At 39.2% G+C, this 19408-nt stretch overlaps 1 protein-coding gene across 2 annotated transcripts in view; it reads left to right on the top strand.

Annotated features, from left to right (window-relative positions):
* The window catches only part of ZNF407 (zinc finger protein 407), a 430215-nt gene that overhangs the window by 138883 nt on the left and 271924 nt on the right, over window positions 1-19408 (top strand). For both annotated transcript variants that reach the window (XM_032654303.1, XM_032654304.1), the window contains exon 4: window positions 17793-17867. In XM_032654303.1, the coding sequence (XP_032510194.1) occupies window positions 17793-17867 (75 nt within the window). The remainder of the gene's footprint in view (window positions 1-17792; window positions 17868-19408) is intronic.

Raw genomic sequence — 19408 nt, 5'->3', positions numbered from 1 at the left:
GGGATGATTCGTTGTCTATTCATGTATTCCACAGATGCAGGGTACATCAAGTTGATTATGGAGCTGTAATCCGCTGCTCTTGAGGCTGCTGGGAGAGATTTCCCTTTCTCTTCTTTGTTCTCACAGATCCCGGGGCTCACCTTTGGATTTGGCCCCGCTTCTGCGTGTAGGTCGCTGGAGGGCATCTGTTGTTTGCTCAGACAGGACGGAGTTAAAGGAGCCACTGACTCGGGGGCTTTGGCTCACTCAGGCCTAGGGGAGGGAGGGACACGGAGGGCGTGGCGAGCGTGCGACGGCAGAGGCCGGCGTGACGTTGCACCAGCCTGAGGTGCGCCGTGCGCTCTCTCGGGGAAGTTGTCCCTGGATCCCGGGACCCTGGCAGTGGCGGGCTGCACAGGGAGGTGTGGATAGTGAACTGTGCTCGCACACAGGCTTCCTGGTGGCGGCAGCAGCAGCCTTCGGGTCTCATGTCCATCTCTGGGGTCCGCGCTTTTAGCCGCGGCTTGCGCCCGCCTCTGGAGTTCCTTTAAGCAGCACTCTTAATCCCCTCTCGGGCACCAGGAAACAAAGAGGGAAGAAAAAGTCTCTTGCCTCTTCGGCAGGTCCAGACTTTTCCCCGGACTCCTTCCCGGCCCGCCGTGGCGCACTAACCCCCTGCAGGCTGTGTTCACGCCGCCAGTCCTCTCCCTGTGCTCTGACCAAAGTCCGACCCTCAGCTCCCAGCCCCACCCGCTCCGGTAGGTGAGCAGACAAGCCACCCGGGCTGGTGAGTGCCGGTTGGCACCGGTCCTCTGTGCGGGAATCTCTTCGCTTTGCCCTCCGCACCCCTGTTGCTGCGCTCTCCTCCGCGGCTCCGAAGTTCCCCCCTCCGCCACCCACAGTCTCCACCCGCGAAGGGGCTTCCTTGTGTGTGGAAACCTTTCCTCATTCACAGCTCCCTTCCACTGGTGCAGGTCCCGTCCCTATCCTTTTGTCTCTGTTTATTCTTTTTTCTTTTGCCCTACCCAGGTATGTGAGGACTTTCTTGCCTTTTGGGAGGTCTGAGGTCTTATGCCAGTGTTCAGTAGGTGTTCTGTAGGGGTTGTTCCAGACGTAGATGTATTTCCGGTGTATCTGTGGGGAGGAAGGTGATCTCCACGTCTTACTCTTCTGCCATCTTGCCAACTTAATTTCAGTGCTGTACTACTTCCAGTGTATTACTATCCCACAGCTTCTATGTTGAAATAGAAATTATTTTATTAAAAAAATTTTTTTTACTTAATAATCAGGGTGCCATGTTGACTTTTTCAATTTTTGTGTTTTAATATACAAGTCCTTTATTAAATATATGATATGCAAATATTTTTTCCCCGTCTGTGGCTTTATTCTCTTTAGAAGAGGATAATTTTAATATTTTGATATTATTAAATTCATATATTTCTTCTTATGGATTTTGCTTTAACTGTAATATCCAAGAAATCTTGGATAAAAAGTAAATAAAAATAAATAAAATTTAAAAAGAATAGACATAAATACTAAAATAAAGCATATTTAGTCAAATCATGGTTTCCCTTTTATTTGTAAAGAAAAAAAAAAGAAATCTTTGCCTACATAGTTAAAGGTCACAAAGATTTTCTTTTGTATTTTCCCCAAGAAGAGTTATAGTTTTAGATTTTACATTTAGACTTGTAATGCACTGTGAGATGTTCTTTGTAAATGCTGTAAGGTACTAAATGAAAAGAATTACCATTTCTTTTGGTCTTCATTCTTTACTCGCACTGTGTCTGTAAATCTTCTGTCATCCTTTGGTCCTCTGTATATAATATGTTTCTTTTTCTCTGGCTACTTTTAAGCTTTTCTCTTTATCATTGGTTTTCTTTATGTTTGCTTTATTTGTAGTTTGTTGAGCTGTTTGTATCTGTGGGTTTATAATTTTCATTTAATTTGGAAAATTTTTGGTCACGATTCCTAAAATTATTTCTCTCTTCTAGTTGCATTTTTAGACATTGCAGTTACATTGCTTAAAATTGACAACTAATTCTATTTTCATTTTTTAAAAATTCTTTTTTCTCTGTGCTTTAATTTTTTAAAAATTTCTATCCTGATTTCTTCTGGTCCTCTATTCTGCATGTCAAAACTGTTATTATTCTCATCTAGTGAATACATCTCTCCCATTATAGGTTTTAGCTTTAGATGTTTGCCTTGCATTTTTTATGACTTCCATCTCTGTTATCTTTTTGATCATTTGGTATTCATCTATAGTAAGTTTTAATATCCTTGTCTGCTAATTTTAACATCCTGTCTGTTTTGGGTTGGTTGTAGTTGATTAATTTTTCTCCTTATGTGAGTCATATTTTCTTACTTCCCTGAGTGGTAATTTTTCATTTTATTCTAGTTGTTACGAATTTTACTCTGTTGCTAATACTTATTTTGCGTTTCAGTACATATTCTTGAACCTTGTTCTGGGATGCAGTTAACTCAGCTGAAAAAAGTTTCACATTTTGTGCTTTACTTTTGAGCAGATTCGAACAGTGCTTAGTTTGTAGCTAATTATTCTCTACTACTGAGGCTGACCTTTCTGCACAGGCTTGCAGAAAGTGTTTCTGTGTGAGCACTGAGGTGTGCTGTTCCTTCTGATCTTTTCTGTGTGTTCCTACATTGCCATTGTGTAGTTTCTTCACACATCAGCTTGATCAATAATTAGCTGAATGCTCCACGCCTTCCCCCTGTAGATCTTCAGTTCTCTGTATGTGTAGGGTCTCTCTTCTCTGTACTCTATCCTGTGAATTCCAGCTGCTTGGTTTTTATGCCGTCTCATTTTGTATCAAGTCAGGAACTCTGCTCCTCTCCAGCTGCCTTCCCCCACCTCGTTACACTGTCTGACAGCTGTCTCTCTCAGATCACTTTCTTGGCCTGATGTCCTGTGTCTTAAAAATTGTTATTTCATGTATGTTGTTAATTTTTTAGTTGTTTCACTTGGGGAAGGGTAAATATCACTCCGTCTTGTAACTTCTGATCAGTCAGACATTTGGAATCACTGGGATGTATATTACTCTGTGTGTGTGTGTGTGTGTGTGTGTGTGTGTGTTTGTGTTGTGAATAAAGTTAAGGGATTCCTTACAGGGATTTGGTCTTACACCTCGATGGGAGCTTTTCAACCAGTCTCTGTAAGGTGTTGTCATTGCATCTGATGTTGGAGGTTGAAATGTACAGGGTAGGCTGTTGAGAAGTAAGGAAGCATGTACATTAGGGGGAACAAGGGTAAGATGGAACCCACAAGCATGAGCTGGAGCCCTGGAGGACAGACGGAATCCCCTGAATGTTTTCCCTGTCTCTGACGTTGGGGGCCAGGAGGGCTGGTGGTGGTTTTTGCAGCAGCTGGCCTCTTTGTCTGTTGCTTAAGCATATGCAGCTGTACCAGGAGTCAGGGAGGCTGACGGAGGCCCCTGGTTGTGGGGAGAAGAGTTTGTTGTTGCCTTACGACAGTCAGGTGATCCTGGGGATAAATGACAATACCTGTGAGCCGTGGCTCCACTTCTGCCCTCTGTATGTCTCACCAGACTGTCTCCTGGCAGTCCCCACATGGGTACCTCTTGGGCATGGAATTCTGGGAAGTGTGGTTTGGTCTGTCCGTGTCATCATGTTGCAGAGCCCCAGGACCCTACCCTTGCCGAATTTGCACCTGTGTACATCGTCTTCACCTGCATGTAATATCTCATCTAGACGGAAAGGATGCTCTGCTTCTACCTAATGTGATGCACAATCCAGTAGACAGTCAACCTTGACCCATCCCTTGCAGAGGACACACAAGCCAGTTTTCATCTTTGAGGGACATTCATTCTTCTTCTGTGTAATTCACATTTTCTCTTTGCTGTCTGTGACTGAAATAATGAGTTGTAAAAGTAACATTGTTAACACATCTTATTTTAGATACGGGGATTAAAAAAGGGAAAGAAAATAATCCTGAATTTATTATTATTTTAAAAATTTCTGAGTGTTTCTTATTTCAGTTGGTTCACTTAGTTCATTTTATTATAAATTGTTATGGGAAGTAAGTCACCCAGAACTCTTATTAATTGACACTTCTGCATCTCTTCAATGCAGCAGTAATTGATGATGATGATTATCTCCCTGAAACACTCCATGTTTTTGATATGCCTGATGAATCATTAAATAAAGATTAAATTCTGTTCTATAAAAATTTATTATTAAATGCATTCTATTGTGTTCTAATTTTTTGTTTAATTATGTTCCTCAAAAGATATTTATCTTAACTATGTGTGAACCTTGATGTAAGATACAGATTACCCTTATCTGCACATATCTCATGATGGTGTGTTCATGCCAAATGAGTTCAAAAGTAGATTATATCATTTTGAAATCTCAGTTTTTGGCTCTTATTTATAAATAGCTCAAAAAACATTGGTTTGGATAAACATATTGAATTGGTATGACTAGTTTCAATTCATTTTCACACAAATTGCAACTTGAATATTCTTGTTAGCCAAATAATATTTTGAAAGTAATAAATTCAAAAGTCCCCCAACTCAAAATTGCCATTAAACCACAAGTGCCTTTACGAAGTCTTGGAAATAGTGCTTTTGGACAGTTTAGCACTTCACACGGGCTCCTTCTCTAATGGAAATTACCAAAGAATATTTCTTACTGAGTGTTAGATCATGTGTGAGGCTTTGAAGCAACTGTCTGCTGGCCCTTGTGGGCTCAGCCATTTCCAGTTTCCTCTCAGACAGGACAGGAACCAGGGAGTGGTCACCACCCCGTCCCTGACGTGCCTGAATTTCACGTTATTGTATTGTCAGTTTACACAAAATATCCCGGAAGAAATTTGAAGACAAATCACATGTAAAAATGGAAATCCCTTTTTCTGTGAATTTATTGATTGCTGTTTTACTCCTTGACATAAACACCCTCGTGTATTATAGCTCTTGCACATTTAATCAATAAAGACAATACCAGAATTATATGCTTGGATAGGAAGAGACTCTTAATTTATTAATAGCAATCATTTATTGAGACTTACTGCATTTCTTGCAGTATCTAGGTCCTTTACTATAGGTTTCTATATACTGTTTTACAGAAGTATTTCCATTGCTGTATTTAATTTCATTATACCCCAGTTTCTTATCTGGAAAGTGAGGTCAGTAATGCCGTATATCTGATAATCCTTGGCAAATGTTTATTACCCTATCTGGCACATAGTGTTCACTCTCCAAAATGGTATATACTTTCTTAGTTTTTATTTTTTGCCCCTGGCATAGCCCTGTGAGGAAGTCTTCACATCCTAGAAGGAAGACCTGGGGATTCAGGGAGTCCCATGCACCGTGCAAAGCGCCAGTGCTTGTGCTGGGTCCTCTTCTTCCTCCTGTTCTTGGAGGAACCCTAGCCTTCATCATCACTGTAAAGACAGCTGACAGTTCCTGAGGGCTCGCTTGCTCCCGGCACTCCCAGAAGCCCCGCCACACTTCCTGTCATGTCATGTCACAGCAGCCCTGGGGAGGAGAGGTGGTGTCCTCATCTGGTCACGGTATGGCTGGACTCAGCCCCAGGCTGCACTCTGGGCCTTGGACTGCGCTTTTCCCTAGGGTGCTGCACGTATTTGGATTTCTGTTGACCGTATTAACAGTTTCCTTTCCCAGGATTATATCTAACAGTAACCGGAGCTCCCACCCTTGTCTGCCACCTTCAGAGGGGTTGAGGTAGCTCCAGGTAAAGGGCTCCTTGGGAAGGTTTTCAGTGTGTATAGCTCATGTTCAGGGTCTTCTGTCTCACCTCTTCCTTCCTTCCTTCCTTCCTTCCTTGTCACACTGGGACCGTTTGAACATGTCTAACAGTGTTAATTTTTGCTTCCCCTTCTACGTATCATTTCACTGGTTATGGAAATCCTTATTCTGTAGTTTATCACTAATACAGTTGTTTACTAAACTTATTGTATCTTTTTTCAAAATGTAGGTATCAGTGATTTCATTTTGCCTTACATTTCATTGTTATGATCTGAACCAAGGTCAAGTTACTGTTAATTTCAGACCCTAGATTAGACCAGCTTTTTGCCTCTCCATTTCAGCATTTTAAAAATATCCTGCTTAACCCGTGTTGTTTCTTGAACTCAGAAATAAAATACACTTACATTATTTATTTCCTTACTCGTTTTGGCAGGAGACTTTTTAGTTAAAAAAGCAAACAAACTAATGCAGCAGACACCTGAAATAAGGCCTAATATCTTAATTATAATTTATAAGGTGAAGAGTGAAAGAACGATTTAGTGATCAAGTACGGTATATGGGCTGTGATCAGACAACCTGTGTTCAGATCACAGCTCTGCCATTCACTAGCTGTGCAACCTCGGAGGAGTTACTTAAAGTAGATTAAGTTACTTAAAGTATATTTAAAGCTCCTCATGCTTTTCATCCATCAGTTAGGTTGTTTTAAGGGTTAACTAAGTTGGTAGATGTAAACACTCAGAACAGAGGTTGGCCATCTCCCTCTGTACAAACAAGCAAAACAAAAAAAATACCTGAATATGTGATTGCTTTCATTATTGTTAAGAATGTAGTTAATGTTTGGAAGTCTACAATGTAATATTAAGGTTTTGGGGGTGTAATATTTATAGTTCTGACAATACGAATAATTGTGTTAATTGACAAGAGCGGCTCTAGAAATAAGGAGTAGTGACTTGCTGAAGGTCTCCCCTTCCTCCTTTTTGTAGTGCAGGAAATGGTGTGTGAGTGTGTTTGTGTTTGTGCCACTACCTCATGGTTTTCTCAGAAGGCCGTTTCTGATTGCTCTCGCTAACATTTTATAAAATCTAAAAGCTCACTGCTGGTTTTTGGACACAGAATGCTTACTCTCAGGAGACATGTGACACTTAGAAAAGTCTTTGTTTCTTGCGAATGAACAAAAATTTCCAAGTTTTGTTTCTCCATGGGGATTTTCAATAAACATAATAGCATTTATTTTCATGGAGAAGCAGAGCCATATAGGAAAATTAAAATTATAATTTTAAAGGATTCTTGGTAATTCTAAATTTTGGGATGTTGATAATTTGTTTTTGAAGGGAGTTTCTTTATGTAAAATTACAAGGAAAAACATTTCAAATGTGGAAGTAGTCGGTTCTATGTGGTGATTATAACCAAAAAAGGCAATAGCATTCTGAGAAATTATGCCTTAAGATACTTCAGAAACAATGGAAGACATACTTGGTCTGGCCTAGCAATGATTTGGTGAAAGAGTTTGAGAAATGTAGTTTTTAAGTATTATTTAATACCTGTTAACTTCTGAATTTTGGAGTAAACAAATATCATGGAATTGTAGATTTTTCCTTTATTTGCAAGGTAAATTTTTGGACAGATTAGAATTCATTTGAACTTCAGGTTTTTCTGTGTTCTTGTAAATTAATGTGCTCATTTATAGGTAAGATAAGTGGATGAGAAAAATTTTTCCATGAAGTCATGGTTGAACAGTGTAATTGGAAGCTGCTTTCAAATATGTTGACGATGATATATAATGTATTTCATTTTATGTATTACGTAAATGAAGGTTTAGTGCTTCACTTAGGTTTTTAAAACATTGTACAACGTATTTTACGTTATCACACTAATATTAGCATGATCTTGATTTCCGACACTTTGAGGGTAAAATCTTTTATTTTATCTTGATTTTTGTTGGTAATAAAACCAATGCAGTTTATCTCAATTGGGTGTTCATTTAATAATGATCAGCATCTTTATATTTATTTCTAAGCATAATTATACTTGTTAACTGACTGTACATATTTATTTTTGTCTGACCTGTTTCACAGGTCATTAATTTTTAGTTTGTACCTTCAACATAAGATAAATATTTTCTTTTTAAATATTATGAGCACTTTTCTAATCTTGGTGAGTTAAAAAAAAAAATCTGTCCAATATCAGCTACTTGGTTTTTCACTCATTAGTTTAGAAAGGTTCGTACTCATTTAGAACAGCGTTGAATATACTGTAATGATTTTATTTGTGAACCCTTTTATTTCTGTAGTTTTTCTTTTTTCTTGTTTTCCATGAGGGTATAATCTTTCATTAGTCAGGGGGTGTGGAATGGTGGGAAGAGCTTTATATAAAGGTCACCAGGCATGAATCCTGCTTTTGCATTTTCAGCTCCTTTGCCACATTTTCTTGAAAAAGTCAAAGTCACTTATCTTCTCTGAGCCTCAGTTCCCTCTTCTCTCGGGTTGAGCTGATAATGCCTCCACCACTTACTCATTCGGTTATGTGGAGCCATTGAGGAAACATAAAAAATGCTGTGTAAAATATGAAGCATCATTTTGCTTCAAAAATTTTTACTTATTATAGAAAAAGAAAGAATATAAATCATCTAAAACTAGATCTCATATCAGAGCGAATTTGCCTGGTATTTATTTTTCTTTATATATATTTGTATGTGTATATGTGAGAAAACAAAAATGCACATACATATATATATACATGGGATTACATTGTATGTAGTACTTTTGTCCCTTTTAAATCTAATATCTCCTGAGAAACATTCTGTATCTTTTATTGATGCATAATATTCTAATAATGCCACTACTGTTGCACACTTAGGGTGTTTTCATTTTTTTGTTGGACTGTTTTTTTTTTTTGGCCTTCATTTAAGGTTCTTTCTTGAGGGTACATCCAGAAGTTGGAATAACTGGTCCAGAATGACTATTGAAGACTAATGTTTGTTTGCTTAGGACTTGGTGCTTCATTCAGTTCAGACAGGGAAGCATGAAATGTTTATGAGCTAAGCTGCAGTAGGAACATATTTATAGGAAGATTGTGTGATGGCGGTATATAGGGTGGATTGTAATGGAGAGCACCTTGAAGCTATAGCACTTCAATAAAATGGTTTGGTCTAGCGTAATTATAGTAGAGAGAGAGAAGTACGGTCTTGAGAGGGAGCAGTTGTGAAGAAGCAGTTGATGACTTATAAACACGAGAATATGATTATTAAATTGGGAAGCTGGTACAGTTGGTAGAATTAGGGAGGTCTGGAGCAGCCCCTTAGTGAGGGAAGATCATGACTGAGTGCTGGATATGTTTTAAGGTATCAGCAATTCAGACAAGAAGAAGGGCCCTTGCAAAGGCCGTGGGTGGAGATGTCAGTCACTCACAAAGAGGTTATGCACCGAAGCCCAGGAATTGAACTATACCTTTGAAATAAGACTGTATACGAATAAAAGTGTCACCGTAAGAGGATGAGAGGAGGAACCAGAATCGACAACAGTGAGAAGCAGGAAGTGCTCAGAAATGGGTTAGAAGAACTTGCACCAGAAGCCAAGTTATTAGAGTTTAAGAAAGTAATAGTGAGCAGTATGTTTACACCTTAATGATTCACAGAAAAGAATTATCTGAATAGAAAGTTTTGCTTCTATAGATAACATATGATTTGTTTTCAGAAATGTATTTGTCTACCACTCGAAAATATGTTACAAAGTATTGTAGAATAATGAAAAGATACGATGGATTGTTATGACGAATGCTCATGTACCAGTGTGGCCATTACAGTTGAGATCCTTTCCTGCCTGCCATATGGTTATTTATTTGTGTTCGTTGATTTATCTCCTACCTTTGTATATTGAGAGGGCTTGGATTCAGTGATATTCCAAACAGCAGCTGTCATAGCTAGCATCTAGGTCTTGCCTTGTAAATACCACTCCTTACTCTAAGAAACCAGGGCCGATCCAGGTCTACAGCAGGGAAAGGACATGGTGAGCCCGGAACATCTTCTGCTAGAAAGTAAGGAAGAGCCTGAACGCTAAGAGGAGTGATGTCAAAAGGACATAGAAGCCAGCTTTAAGGGGCTTCCATTGGCCAATTTGGGGATAGTATGAGAATTACAAAGCATAGTTATGATAATTGATTATGAAGCATGGCATAAAAGTGAAAATCCCAGAGTCCATTTAAAGTGCTCTTGAAAGAGAGCTAGAGAGAGCAGATGAGACAGACAAGGGCAAAATCCTGAGGTTCTTTATAGAAGAATGCCAGGTAATAAATGTCGAAGGTGTGATAGAATTAGAACACTGCCATCCTGCAGCACTCCTTGTAATCACTGAGATGGGTAAGCTTCGTCAGTGAGCCCTGCAGCCGCCGGGAGCTGGTTGTTAGGAAGCAGGATATTCACACAGTGTCAGCTTCTAGTGGCCACGTGCATTCCTTGGCTCCTGGTCCAATTCTTCACCTTCCAGCTGAGCAGCGTAGCATCTCTGTGACCCTGCCCTCAGAGCCATCCCCCTTTCTCTGCCTCCTTTCTTCGGTCTGCCTCTTCCACTTCTAAGCACACAGATTACATTGAGTCCACCCAGATACTCCAGAATAGTTTTCTTATTTTAAAGCCAGCTGTTCAGTGACCATAGTTCCATTTGCATGCCACGTAACCTAACAGGTTTCACGAGATGTAGAGGTGGACATCTTTCAGAAGCCGTTGCTCTTGTGGTGTAGAGTCAGTAGGAGAAATGCACACTTACTGCAATACTGAAAATCTATAATTCATCTGTCTTTTATACTGATACCATTAAATAATTGAAATTATTGTAAAACTATAGTATAAACATAATCTGTTCATTTAAGGATGTTTTCAGAGTGGTAATACCTTATTAATCATAAAACAGACATATCAAGCAAAATGGTAGCAATTTCTATATATTTTTAATAACAAGGGGCATTTGCTCCAAAAGTCAAATCACATTGTAGATAATATATTTTTGTGTATCTAAAACTTGAATGATGACCGTGTAACAGCCACTGTGTCAAGTAATGCATTTTTATAACTTTCTGAGATAAGTGTGATTATCCCCACACTACAGGTGAGGGAGCAGAGCGTTAGTGTGATTTAAAGAATTGTGCAGGATCACGCATATGGTAAGTGGTAGACTCAGGATCTGATCTCAGTGCTGCCTGACTGCAAAACCTGTGCGTTACGAAGTGTGAGCCCAGTCATTTTTATGCCCCAGTCTTAAAATTCCTCTGACTCTACGGCGGCATTTTCTAAATCCCGGAGACACAGTTCTAGGAGATGTGCATAGGTCTGCTCTGAGGAAGGTACTTAGTGGTGAGCAGGTGTAGAGAAAGTGGTCCAGTCCTCCTCCCTCGCTTGGTGCCCAGCGCTCACCAGCGCCGCCCTGACTCGAAGTCTGCAGTGTTTACTCTTCTGATCTGGGCCTGTCCAGTCGTATTCTATACCACCCCCCATCCCTGCGTCTTTGGGTAACATCCCTGTTAACATTCTGCGGAACAGTCATCTGTAGGATATTTGGCAATGTTGAGAATCTGGATAAAATCTAAAGTTTTTGGCATGATTTATAACACCCTTCACAATGAGGATTCTGCTTGTTTTCTTTGTTGTCTCAAATTTTCACTTAATTCTCTAGCAATGTCTCTTGACCTTTCTCTGTTATTTTGTTCCAAACTGTACACCCTGTTCCATGCGCCTGGAATCTGTGCCCACAAGCCAGTTTAACCATTCTGCTCCCAGACTTCGTTGGAACTTTTCTAGAAGCTCCTGCTGTTTGCTCTCTACGTACCTGCTACCTCAGTCATTGCGCCTGACGCTGTTCTTTCGTCGTTCATCCTTCTCCTGTCTGTTCCCTGCTTAGGTCTGAAGGCTATTTATTTTTGGGTCCCTGCTGCTTGCTTATTAAAACATGTGAATCTTTTAATTAGTGTTTGAAATGAATCACACTGAATGGCGTTGTAGTTCCTGTGAACGTAGTGTTCCTGTACAGATTCACAGAAGGGTAGGCCTGCTCTTCCTGCTAACTTGGTGCCCAGTACTCGAGAGGCACTGGCCAGTGGGATGAGGTAGAATATTGGGGGTGTTCATTATTTCTTGAACCTTCGCACCTGGGGCGCTCAATCGCTAAAAGTGGCAAAGGTTTATATGAGGCTAAGAGTGTGTCAGGCGCCAGGCAGTAATCATGTAACCCTCATGACCACCGTTCCATCTTATGTGAGAAGGAACCAAAGGCACCTCGCTAAATAACAGGCCTCAGTTTACAGAGAGAATTAATGGTGGCCCAGGGATGGAAACCCAGGAAGTTTATTTCCAGAGTTATACTCCTTAACTGTCAATACCATCTTGGTTCCATCTTACTTCAGAGGGAAGAAGGTTGGGTATCACCTGTGAGGTATTCTTCCCGAGTGTCTGCTGCATCTATATTAGCACCTGGAGGATTACTAGGAACCCTGAGTTCTGCACCTGGTAGGAAGGCGAGGGCCTTTTGTAGAGGCCAGAAGGGAAAGTGAAGGGATTGTGGTGGAGGAGTAGGTCCAAAGCGTGACTTGGTTGCGCAAAGCACAGAACGGTGGGCTCTTTTATAGGGCTGCCTCTGAAGTTCTGACAGCAGACACAGGATTACTGATGATGCAGTTTTTGTGTAGATTTGCTTTCTTATGAGATTCTAGGATTTAGGATATATGTATAAACACTTTGAAAAAACCAAATATGAGTTTCTTTTAAAGATATATCAAAATTCAAAGTTTAGAGTTTTCACTCATTCAGGCCATTTTTTTCTCCAAGTTGGTTACAATTTTTATTTTTACCATTCAAAGTCAAAACTATAAAGAGGGACAAAACAGAACCTTGGGTTGCTGGACATTTGGATGTGTGTGATGGCCCATTATTCTGTGCTTGGTGCTATCGCTCAGATGTGGAGTGCATTATTCTTTCTTGGCCCCAGCCGCCTTCTTGGGGATTGGTGTAAACAGAAATGGGTATCGAATTTACATCTCAGGTCAGTGGCTTTCACATAGGTAGGCACTGTTGTTTGACGTGGTAGACTTGTCAGATCTTTGCGTCTTGATTTCTAGGTAGTCTTGCTGCATCTGCTGAAATTTCATTTAAGTTGTTACGCATGTCAGTTAAGATGCTATCTGAACTGGCTCAAAGGAATGGAGGCTTTCAGAGTTGAAATCCTTAAACTATTTTTTTTCTAGACGTAACTGTGTCACGGATACTATTCTAAAAATAGCAGTACTAATATTAGCTATTATTTATTAAGGCTTCTCATGCCACATTGTGTTTATGTTGTTTTATTTAACTCTCACAAAACTCCTATGAAGTATTGCTTTTCTCATGTTTCAACTGAGGAAACTGCTACTCGGAGAGTGTTCTTAAAATTCTCAAAGTTACAGGAGCCGTAAATGGCAGAGCCCTGACAGGAGTCACCTGTTCTCACTTGTACTTGAAGTGCTACCGGGGGGACAAATGCTGCGTGGTCAACCCAACCTGAGGAGTTAACCAGCCTTGACCAGGAACATGGCCACAAGCGTCTGCTTGCGAGGGCTTTGTTTCTTGTTCCTCAGGTAGCCTTGGCCGGCTAAACTTGCAGCTTGCTGTTGTTTTTTAAAATTTTCTGCTTCTTCAGCAGTGATGAAAAACTGTCAATTATATTCTTGTTTGGTCCACTCAGCTTTTCACTGTGTGGCCCCTGTGCTCTGACAAGCTGTTTGCGAGGTGTGTGGCACTGGTGTAGAGGGGGACCAGCTGGGAGAAATGGGTGGATTACTACAGATCCCTCATTAAGACTAAAAGGATAAGTGACTGTGCACGCATCATAGTCAGATAGTGATGAGTTCTTAGAAATTTTCTTTTAACTTATTGTGTTTAGATTTTAACTTCTTAGCAGCAAATGCACTTTCTTTCCTGTAACCTATAGTGCCTACATGGACCTGATCATCAGAAATTTTTGAGGAGTTGGATACTGTATCTTATAGGCCTGTCTTTCAGGAGTATCTGACCTTATTCGACAGATGAGGTAAACAAACAACATAAAAATTCAGGGAAGCTGCTGTTGCTGCTGCTGCTTCTCTTGCCTTGAGTTCAGGAGAAGCACAGCCTGTGCAAACCTGACTTTTGGCCCCTGAGTTGGGCACCCTGCCTTGCACTGTGTGAGGTGGGAGTGCAAGGGTGCTGTGGCTCTGGGTGTCTCCTGCTTTTCACGTCCTGTTCTCTGTAGTCACGGTTTTATATTGTATTTGCTTTCATAGGTGAGTCAGATAATCTTTCGTGACTCACGAGTGAAATAATTCTGCAGTGAGAAAATCTGAGGGGCTGAAGGAAGAGGTTTGTATTCTATCTCCATATAGTGTAAGAAAAATTATTTTAAAATTAGGAGTTCAAATCTGAAATTTTTGTACTAAAAAGTAGAAATCTGTAGCTAGTTTGCAAATGCTACTGTTGTGCTGTTCTTCTGACACCAAAAACAATTTCAAATGATGCTGTTTCAGGCAGTTACAGATACTTGGAAATCAATCATACTTTAAACAGCACTACTTTTTATTATTTCAAGGTGTTCCTTTAGATTGTTAGGCACTTGCCAGATGGATAGCTTCGGAGTATATATTTCTAGCATGAGTCTTGCCCTTGAACTCAAGACCAGTAGATTCAGTCTCCTGTTAGAGACCCGTCTTGGATGTCAGTGGGCTTCCTCATTGAACATGTCCTAAAATGATGTTCTCCTTCAGACCAGCTGAGTTTTTCCCGGGCCGAAATCTTTGATGCTGTCTTTGATTCCTCTCCTCCAGACTCCATGTGCAGTCCCTAGGGAAATGTTTGGTTCTAATCACAAATACGTGTCTAGAATTTGACCAGATCTCTTCTCTGCCGCTAGCCCTCGGTCCAAAGCACTGTCACCTCTTCCTGGATTATTGCAAGGGCCAGTTAGTTCCTCCCTCTCTCTGTGTCCCCGCACCGCCCCCTTCCCCTGCCCCCGCAGTCTGTGCTAAACAGAACGGCTAGAGGACTCTATTAAAATGCGAGTCCCGCACATCTGTCCTCTGTTCGGACGCCTGCGACGCTTTCCTTCTCGCTCAGTGCCAGCCCAGGCTGTGTGGCCTAGGAGCTTGGTACCTCCCCCAGTGCCCGGCCACCACCTCGTCCCTCCTCTGCTCCGCATTCCACCGCGGACGGCCCCACGGGCTCGTGCCCCAGGGCTCCGTGGCTGCCCTTCCTTCTGTGGCCTGCTGCCCCCTGCTTGGTGGAATACCCAGCTCGCCACCGCAGTCCTGAGCCAGCCAAATGTAAAATGCTGATCCCCTGCTGAGGTTTCAGCTCTTCCTTCTCTGTTTTGTTTTTTCTCCCACCACTTTTCTTCACTCTTTAGGATGCTTTGTATTGTAGCTTTTGTTCTTGTCATCTGTTTGCCTCACTAGGTTTTATGTTTTCCAAGGCAGGGACTTCTCTTTGTTTGATCACCTGTGTACCACAGTTGCCTAGACCGTTCCTGTCTAGGGTAGGTCCTGCTTATAGCACACGCATTAGCTTGTGCACACATGGTTAGGGGAGTCCGTGCGGGAGCGTGGCAGGCTGAGTGCTGCTGCTTCGTCCTGATGAGAAGCCACAGGTTATAGAAGGGAGACTCCGTGAAGACGCGACTTTCACTGTCTGATTTTGCATCCTACATGCAGAACCTGCCCATGGCTGGTACATAGTCACCAGTGAATGAGTGGAAACAAGCAAAGTGTTAAGTCACGTGTGCTCATTGGGAGCAAGGCATTTCAGTTGCATAGCTTTTCAGATTCAGGATTATTTTTGTTTTATTTCTGGTGCTATCTAGATTATAAATTTTCCAAAACAACCATTATGTTAAAATATTAATACTCTTATGGTGGCAGTGAAGGATAGGCTCCGTTCAGTAAACACAAATTACTGGCAATCTTATTATCCATGGAGGTTGGTAAGTTTATTTTAGTCTGTCATGCTTGGCTTATATTGTTTCACTGCGGATGATGTTGAGACTTTTACACGACACATACTTTAGTTAGACCAAATTAAAAGAATTTATAGTTACTTTATGTCGGGTTTTGGATGAATAAATATTTTGCCTTTGACTACAACTGAGCTGTGTTTTAGTATTGTAAATTCTTCCCCATAATAATAAATTGTTATTCCTCTGGATAATTTAGTATTATAGACATGCAGCAGATTATGTCAGAATGTTAAATTATAAGAAGCAGCTTTCCTTCTCTGTGTACTTTAGTTTGTTCCCCGGTGCAGTGTGATATTTTTGTTTTACTTCTTAAACCTGAAACATTTTAATTAATAAAATTTTTGTCTTTTAAAAGCTACACTGTGGTTTCTAGGCTCAGATCTCTTAAATTATACTTGGTCATATAAATAAGCTGTGCTTTGCAACTCTGGGTTCTTAACCTTTGCTCTTTGCTATTAGCTTTATGTTTTTTTAATTATAGGAAAATAGAGGACAGTAGGGAAGTTATGACTTAAATGGACTGTTGTTATTGCTGTATTCTTTTTTAAGGAAGTGAAAAATATTATTTATTTTGTTCAAATCAAACAGAAACAAATATAGAATATCTTATACTGTAATTTTTGTTAAGCACTTAACATCATCACAGTTTGATTCTTTGTATGTAATGATCATTTTTTCATTTTATGGATTGGTGGTATGATTGGTTATTTATAGTTGTAAAGCATGTGTTGTCCATAATTGTTACTCAGTGTAGAGAAAAGAATGAATGTTATTTTTAGTGTTATACAAATGCATTACTTGAATAATGGACTTAGTCATTAAAAAAATACAAACATATTATTTTAGCCTCAAAACTGAGGTTCCCTAATATTATATGAAAATAACCAAAATAGACCAGACATGAAAAGGAGCATTCACATTTTGGTCTTGGCTTTTGACACACATCTCTTCCATAAGACCACAGTACTTTATAGTCTTGTGTTGCCTGTTTGTGCAAACACGTCCAGATGAATTCAGTGTTTAATGGTAAGAATCTTATAACATGCCAATTTGATTTGTAGCCCTTTATATCATAGAATGCTAATTAAAATCATATTTTTGCACATGTCATGCCTTTCATGTATATATGCAAATAGATTCTGTTGCCTTTTAGCTATTAGTAACTTTATGAAGGACAGCTGTAATACATGATTAACAAAAGTGTTTGCAAGCCCCTTTTACACTGAAAGTTACAATAGTAAAATTTTTTTGCTTATCAAGAGAGCCATTTTAGTCTGATGCTTCTGAATGAGATCTAAATTGTTTTAAATACTCACATGACGTAATTAAATTGTGTTGTACTCTATATATGCAGAAGAATGGTGCACTATGCACTGGCTCCTGATTCCTGTCCATTTCATATCTATGTCAACAAAATTAAATTAAGTGATCTGATTTGTATGTAAAATAAGATAGCATGTCAGGTAATACTTTTTGCTTGTTTTAGTTATTGATACCTTCTGGGCACTTAAGAACTTTTTTTTTTTTTTTTTTTTGCTTGTATTGCAGACACGGTAAAAATTTATATCATTTTAAAAAACCTCTCTAAATAATTACCATGTTTTTAAGGAAGCTTCATGAAGGCTATTCATTTTGTCTTTTACAGTCCCTTAAATGTTTAATAAAATGACATTTTCTCAAACTCATTTCATGATTGAAGTGTGGGATCAACTAAGGGGCAGGGAATGTGATACTGAGGTGTTGCTTTATCTTTCTTACTAACTGACAGTGAAGACAGTGACTAAAGAACTAAAATCATTGGTTTGGTCCCTGTTCGTCTACTCAAGTGAGAAAATGAATCAGTGAATTTAAATGCAGTTATTTCTTCTGGTTTTCAGGTATTGCAGTATATTAATCTGTACGCAAGCTTTCTGCTTAGGATTTAGTGCCATTGTAATGTGCATTTTCATGTTACATATATATATTTATATATATATATAAAATCCATGTCTGTTTTTAAAAAATTTAGTATGTATTTCTAGCAGAGAGTTAAGTTTTAGTTCTATAATAACTTTTTTTTTTTTTTTTTAAGGGTTGCTTTTGTAATGAAGAAACACCTAAATACTCATCTACTGGGAAAACATGGAGTTGGCACACCAAAAGAAAGGTAATTTTCATCCATTTTTTAAAAATTTAACTAATATAATTATGTTTTCATTTTAGATTTTGTTTAGTGGGGTGACTCCTAGAACTTTATCAAGTCAGTTTGTCATGTTCTACATTAGTGGTACTCTGTTGTTGAATATCATATTTTATGCCATTCTCCCATAAGAATTTTTTTTAAACATCTTTATTGAAGTATAATTGCTTTACAATGTTGTGTTAGTTTCTGCTGTATAACAAAGTGAATCCTCTGTATGCACACGTATATCCCCATATTTCCTCCCTCTTGCGTCTCCCTCCCACCTCCCCTATCCCACCCCTCTAGGTGGTCACAAAGCACCTAGCTGATCTCCCTGTGCTATGCGGCTGCTTCCCACTAGCTATCTATCTGTTTTACATTTGATAGTGCATATATGTCCATGGCACTCTCTCACTTCATCCCAGCTTACCCTTCCCCCTCCCTGTGTCCTCAAGTCCGTTCTCTTCATCTGCGTCTTTTCCAATAAGAATTTAATGTTGCATTTTAATTGTAGAAAATTCAATCTAAGAATATTTGAAAAGATTTGAGGGATTTGAATTTGTGAAACAACCTTGAAACAGTAGAAGAGTTAAATTGGAGGGAATTGACCTCTGCAAATGCATCAGAATGAGCTAAAATAAATATGTAAAACCAAACTATTTTCATTTGAACTTTGTGTATTTTTATTTTGAGGTTTTAAAATAACATTTTTTGAATTCTTACTGTAGAATTAAACATTGCTGATGTTAAAAAAGAAATACATCTTGTGTCATCCTCCAAATAATACTACGGTTGCCATGTCATGAAAAATAACACTACAATTACTGTCATCAACTGCCAGGTTTTCTTTTTTCTTGCTACTGTATCATAATTAGCTTCATCACATAGACTTAATTATATTAGGTGAACTGAAATACAGCAATGTCAGCTACCAGGTGAGCCTGGCTACTTCTGAAACTCTAAATCTTTAAAATGTGCAGCTCCCTCAGCACTAGTGCAAGCACTCTCACCTCCTTCAAAGACCTGGTAGGTTTTCAGCTTTCCCCAAATCCTCCAAGATGGTATCTGAAATTTTGCAGACACTCCTAGAAACTTTTGTTTTAAATACTATTTGAAAATGTCAGTCATGATGCAATTTATTCTATCATTCTATAGCCTAGGGCTTCTTCTGCCATGTTTGTAAATGTTTAATAAATTTTTTAAAAATTTAAAATACTCATCAATATGTTCTATGTTTACAAGGAATTTAACTTGACTTTTCTATTGGTGGCATATTGTTTTCTTTAGCATTTTAGTTTGGACATGACTACTGTGTCAGAATATTGGAATGTTACATATGCCTACTTTCTGCCTTTTGGTTTCTCATACTTTTCTTTGTAACATTATATTTAACTTGAGACAAAATTTATGTGTTGAACAGATCCTGAATGCATTATTCTTGAAATTCAAAAGATTTTTTATTATTTAAATTGTAATTTGGAACCTGTCAAAGTTATGTTTTGTAAGTATTTAAGAAACAAAACATT

Source organism: Phocoena sinus, chromosome 14, assembly GCF_008692025.1.
Source record: "Phocoena sinus isolate mPhoSin1 chromosome 14, mPhoSin1.pri, whole genome shotgun sequence".
In the NCBI taxonomy this organism is placed as follows: Eukaryota; Metazoa; Chordata; class Mammalia; order Artiodactyla; family Phocoenidae; genus Phocoena; species Phocoena sinus.
The sequence above is the reverse complement of the archived record's forward strand: the minus strand, read 5'-3'. Positions and strand labels throughout refer to the sequence as shown.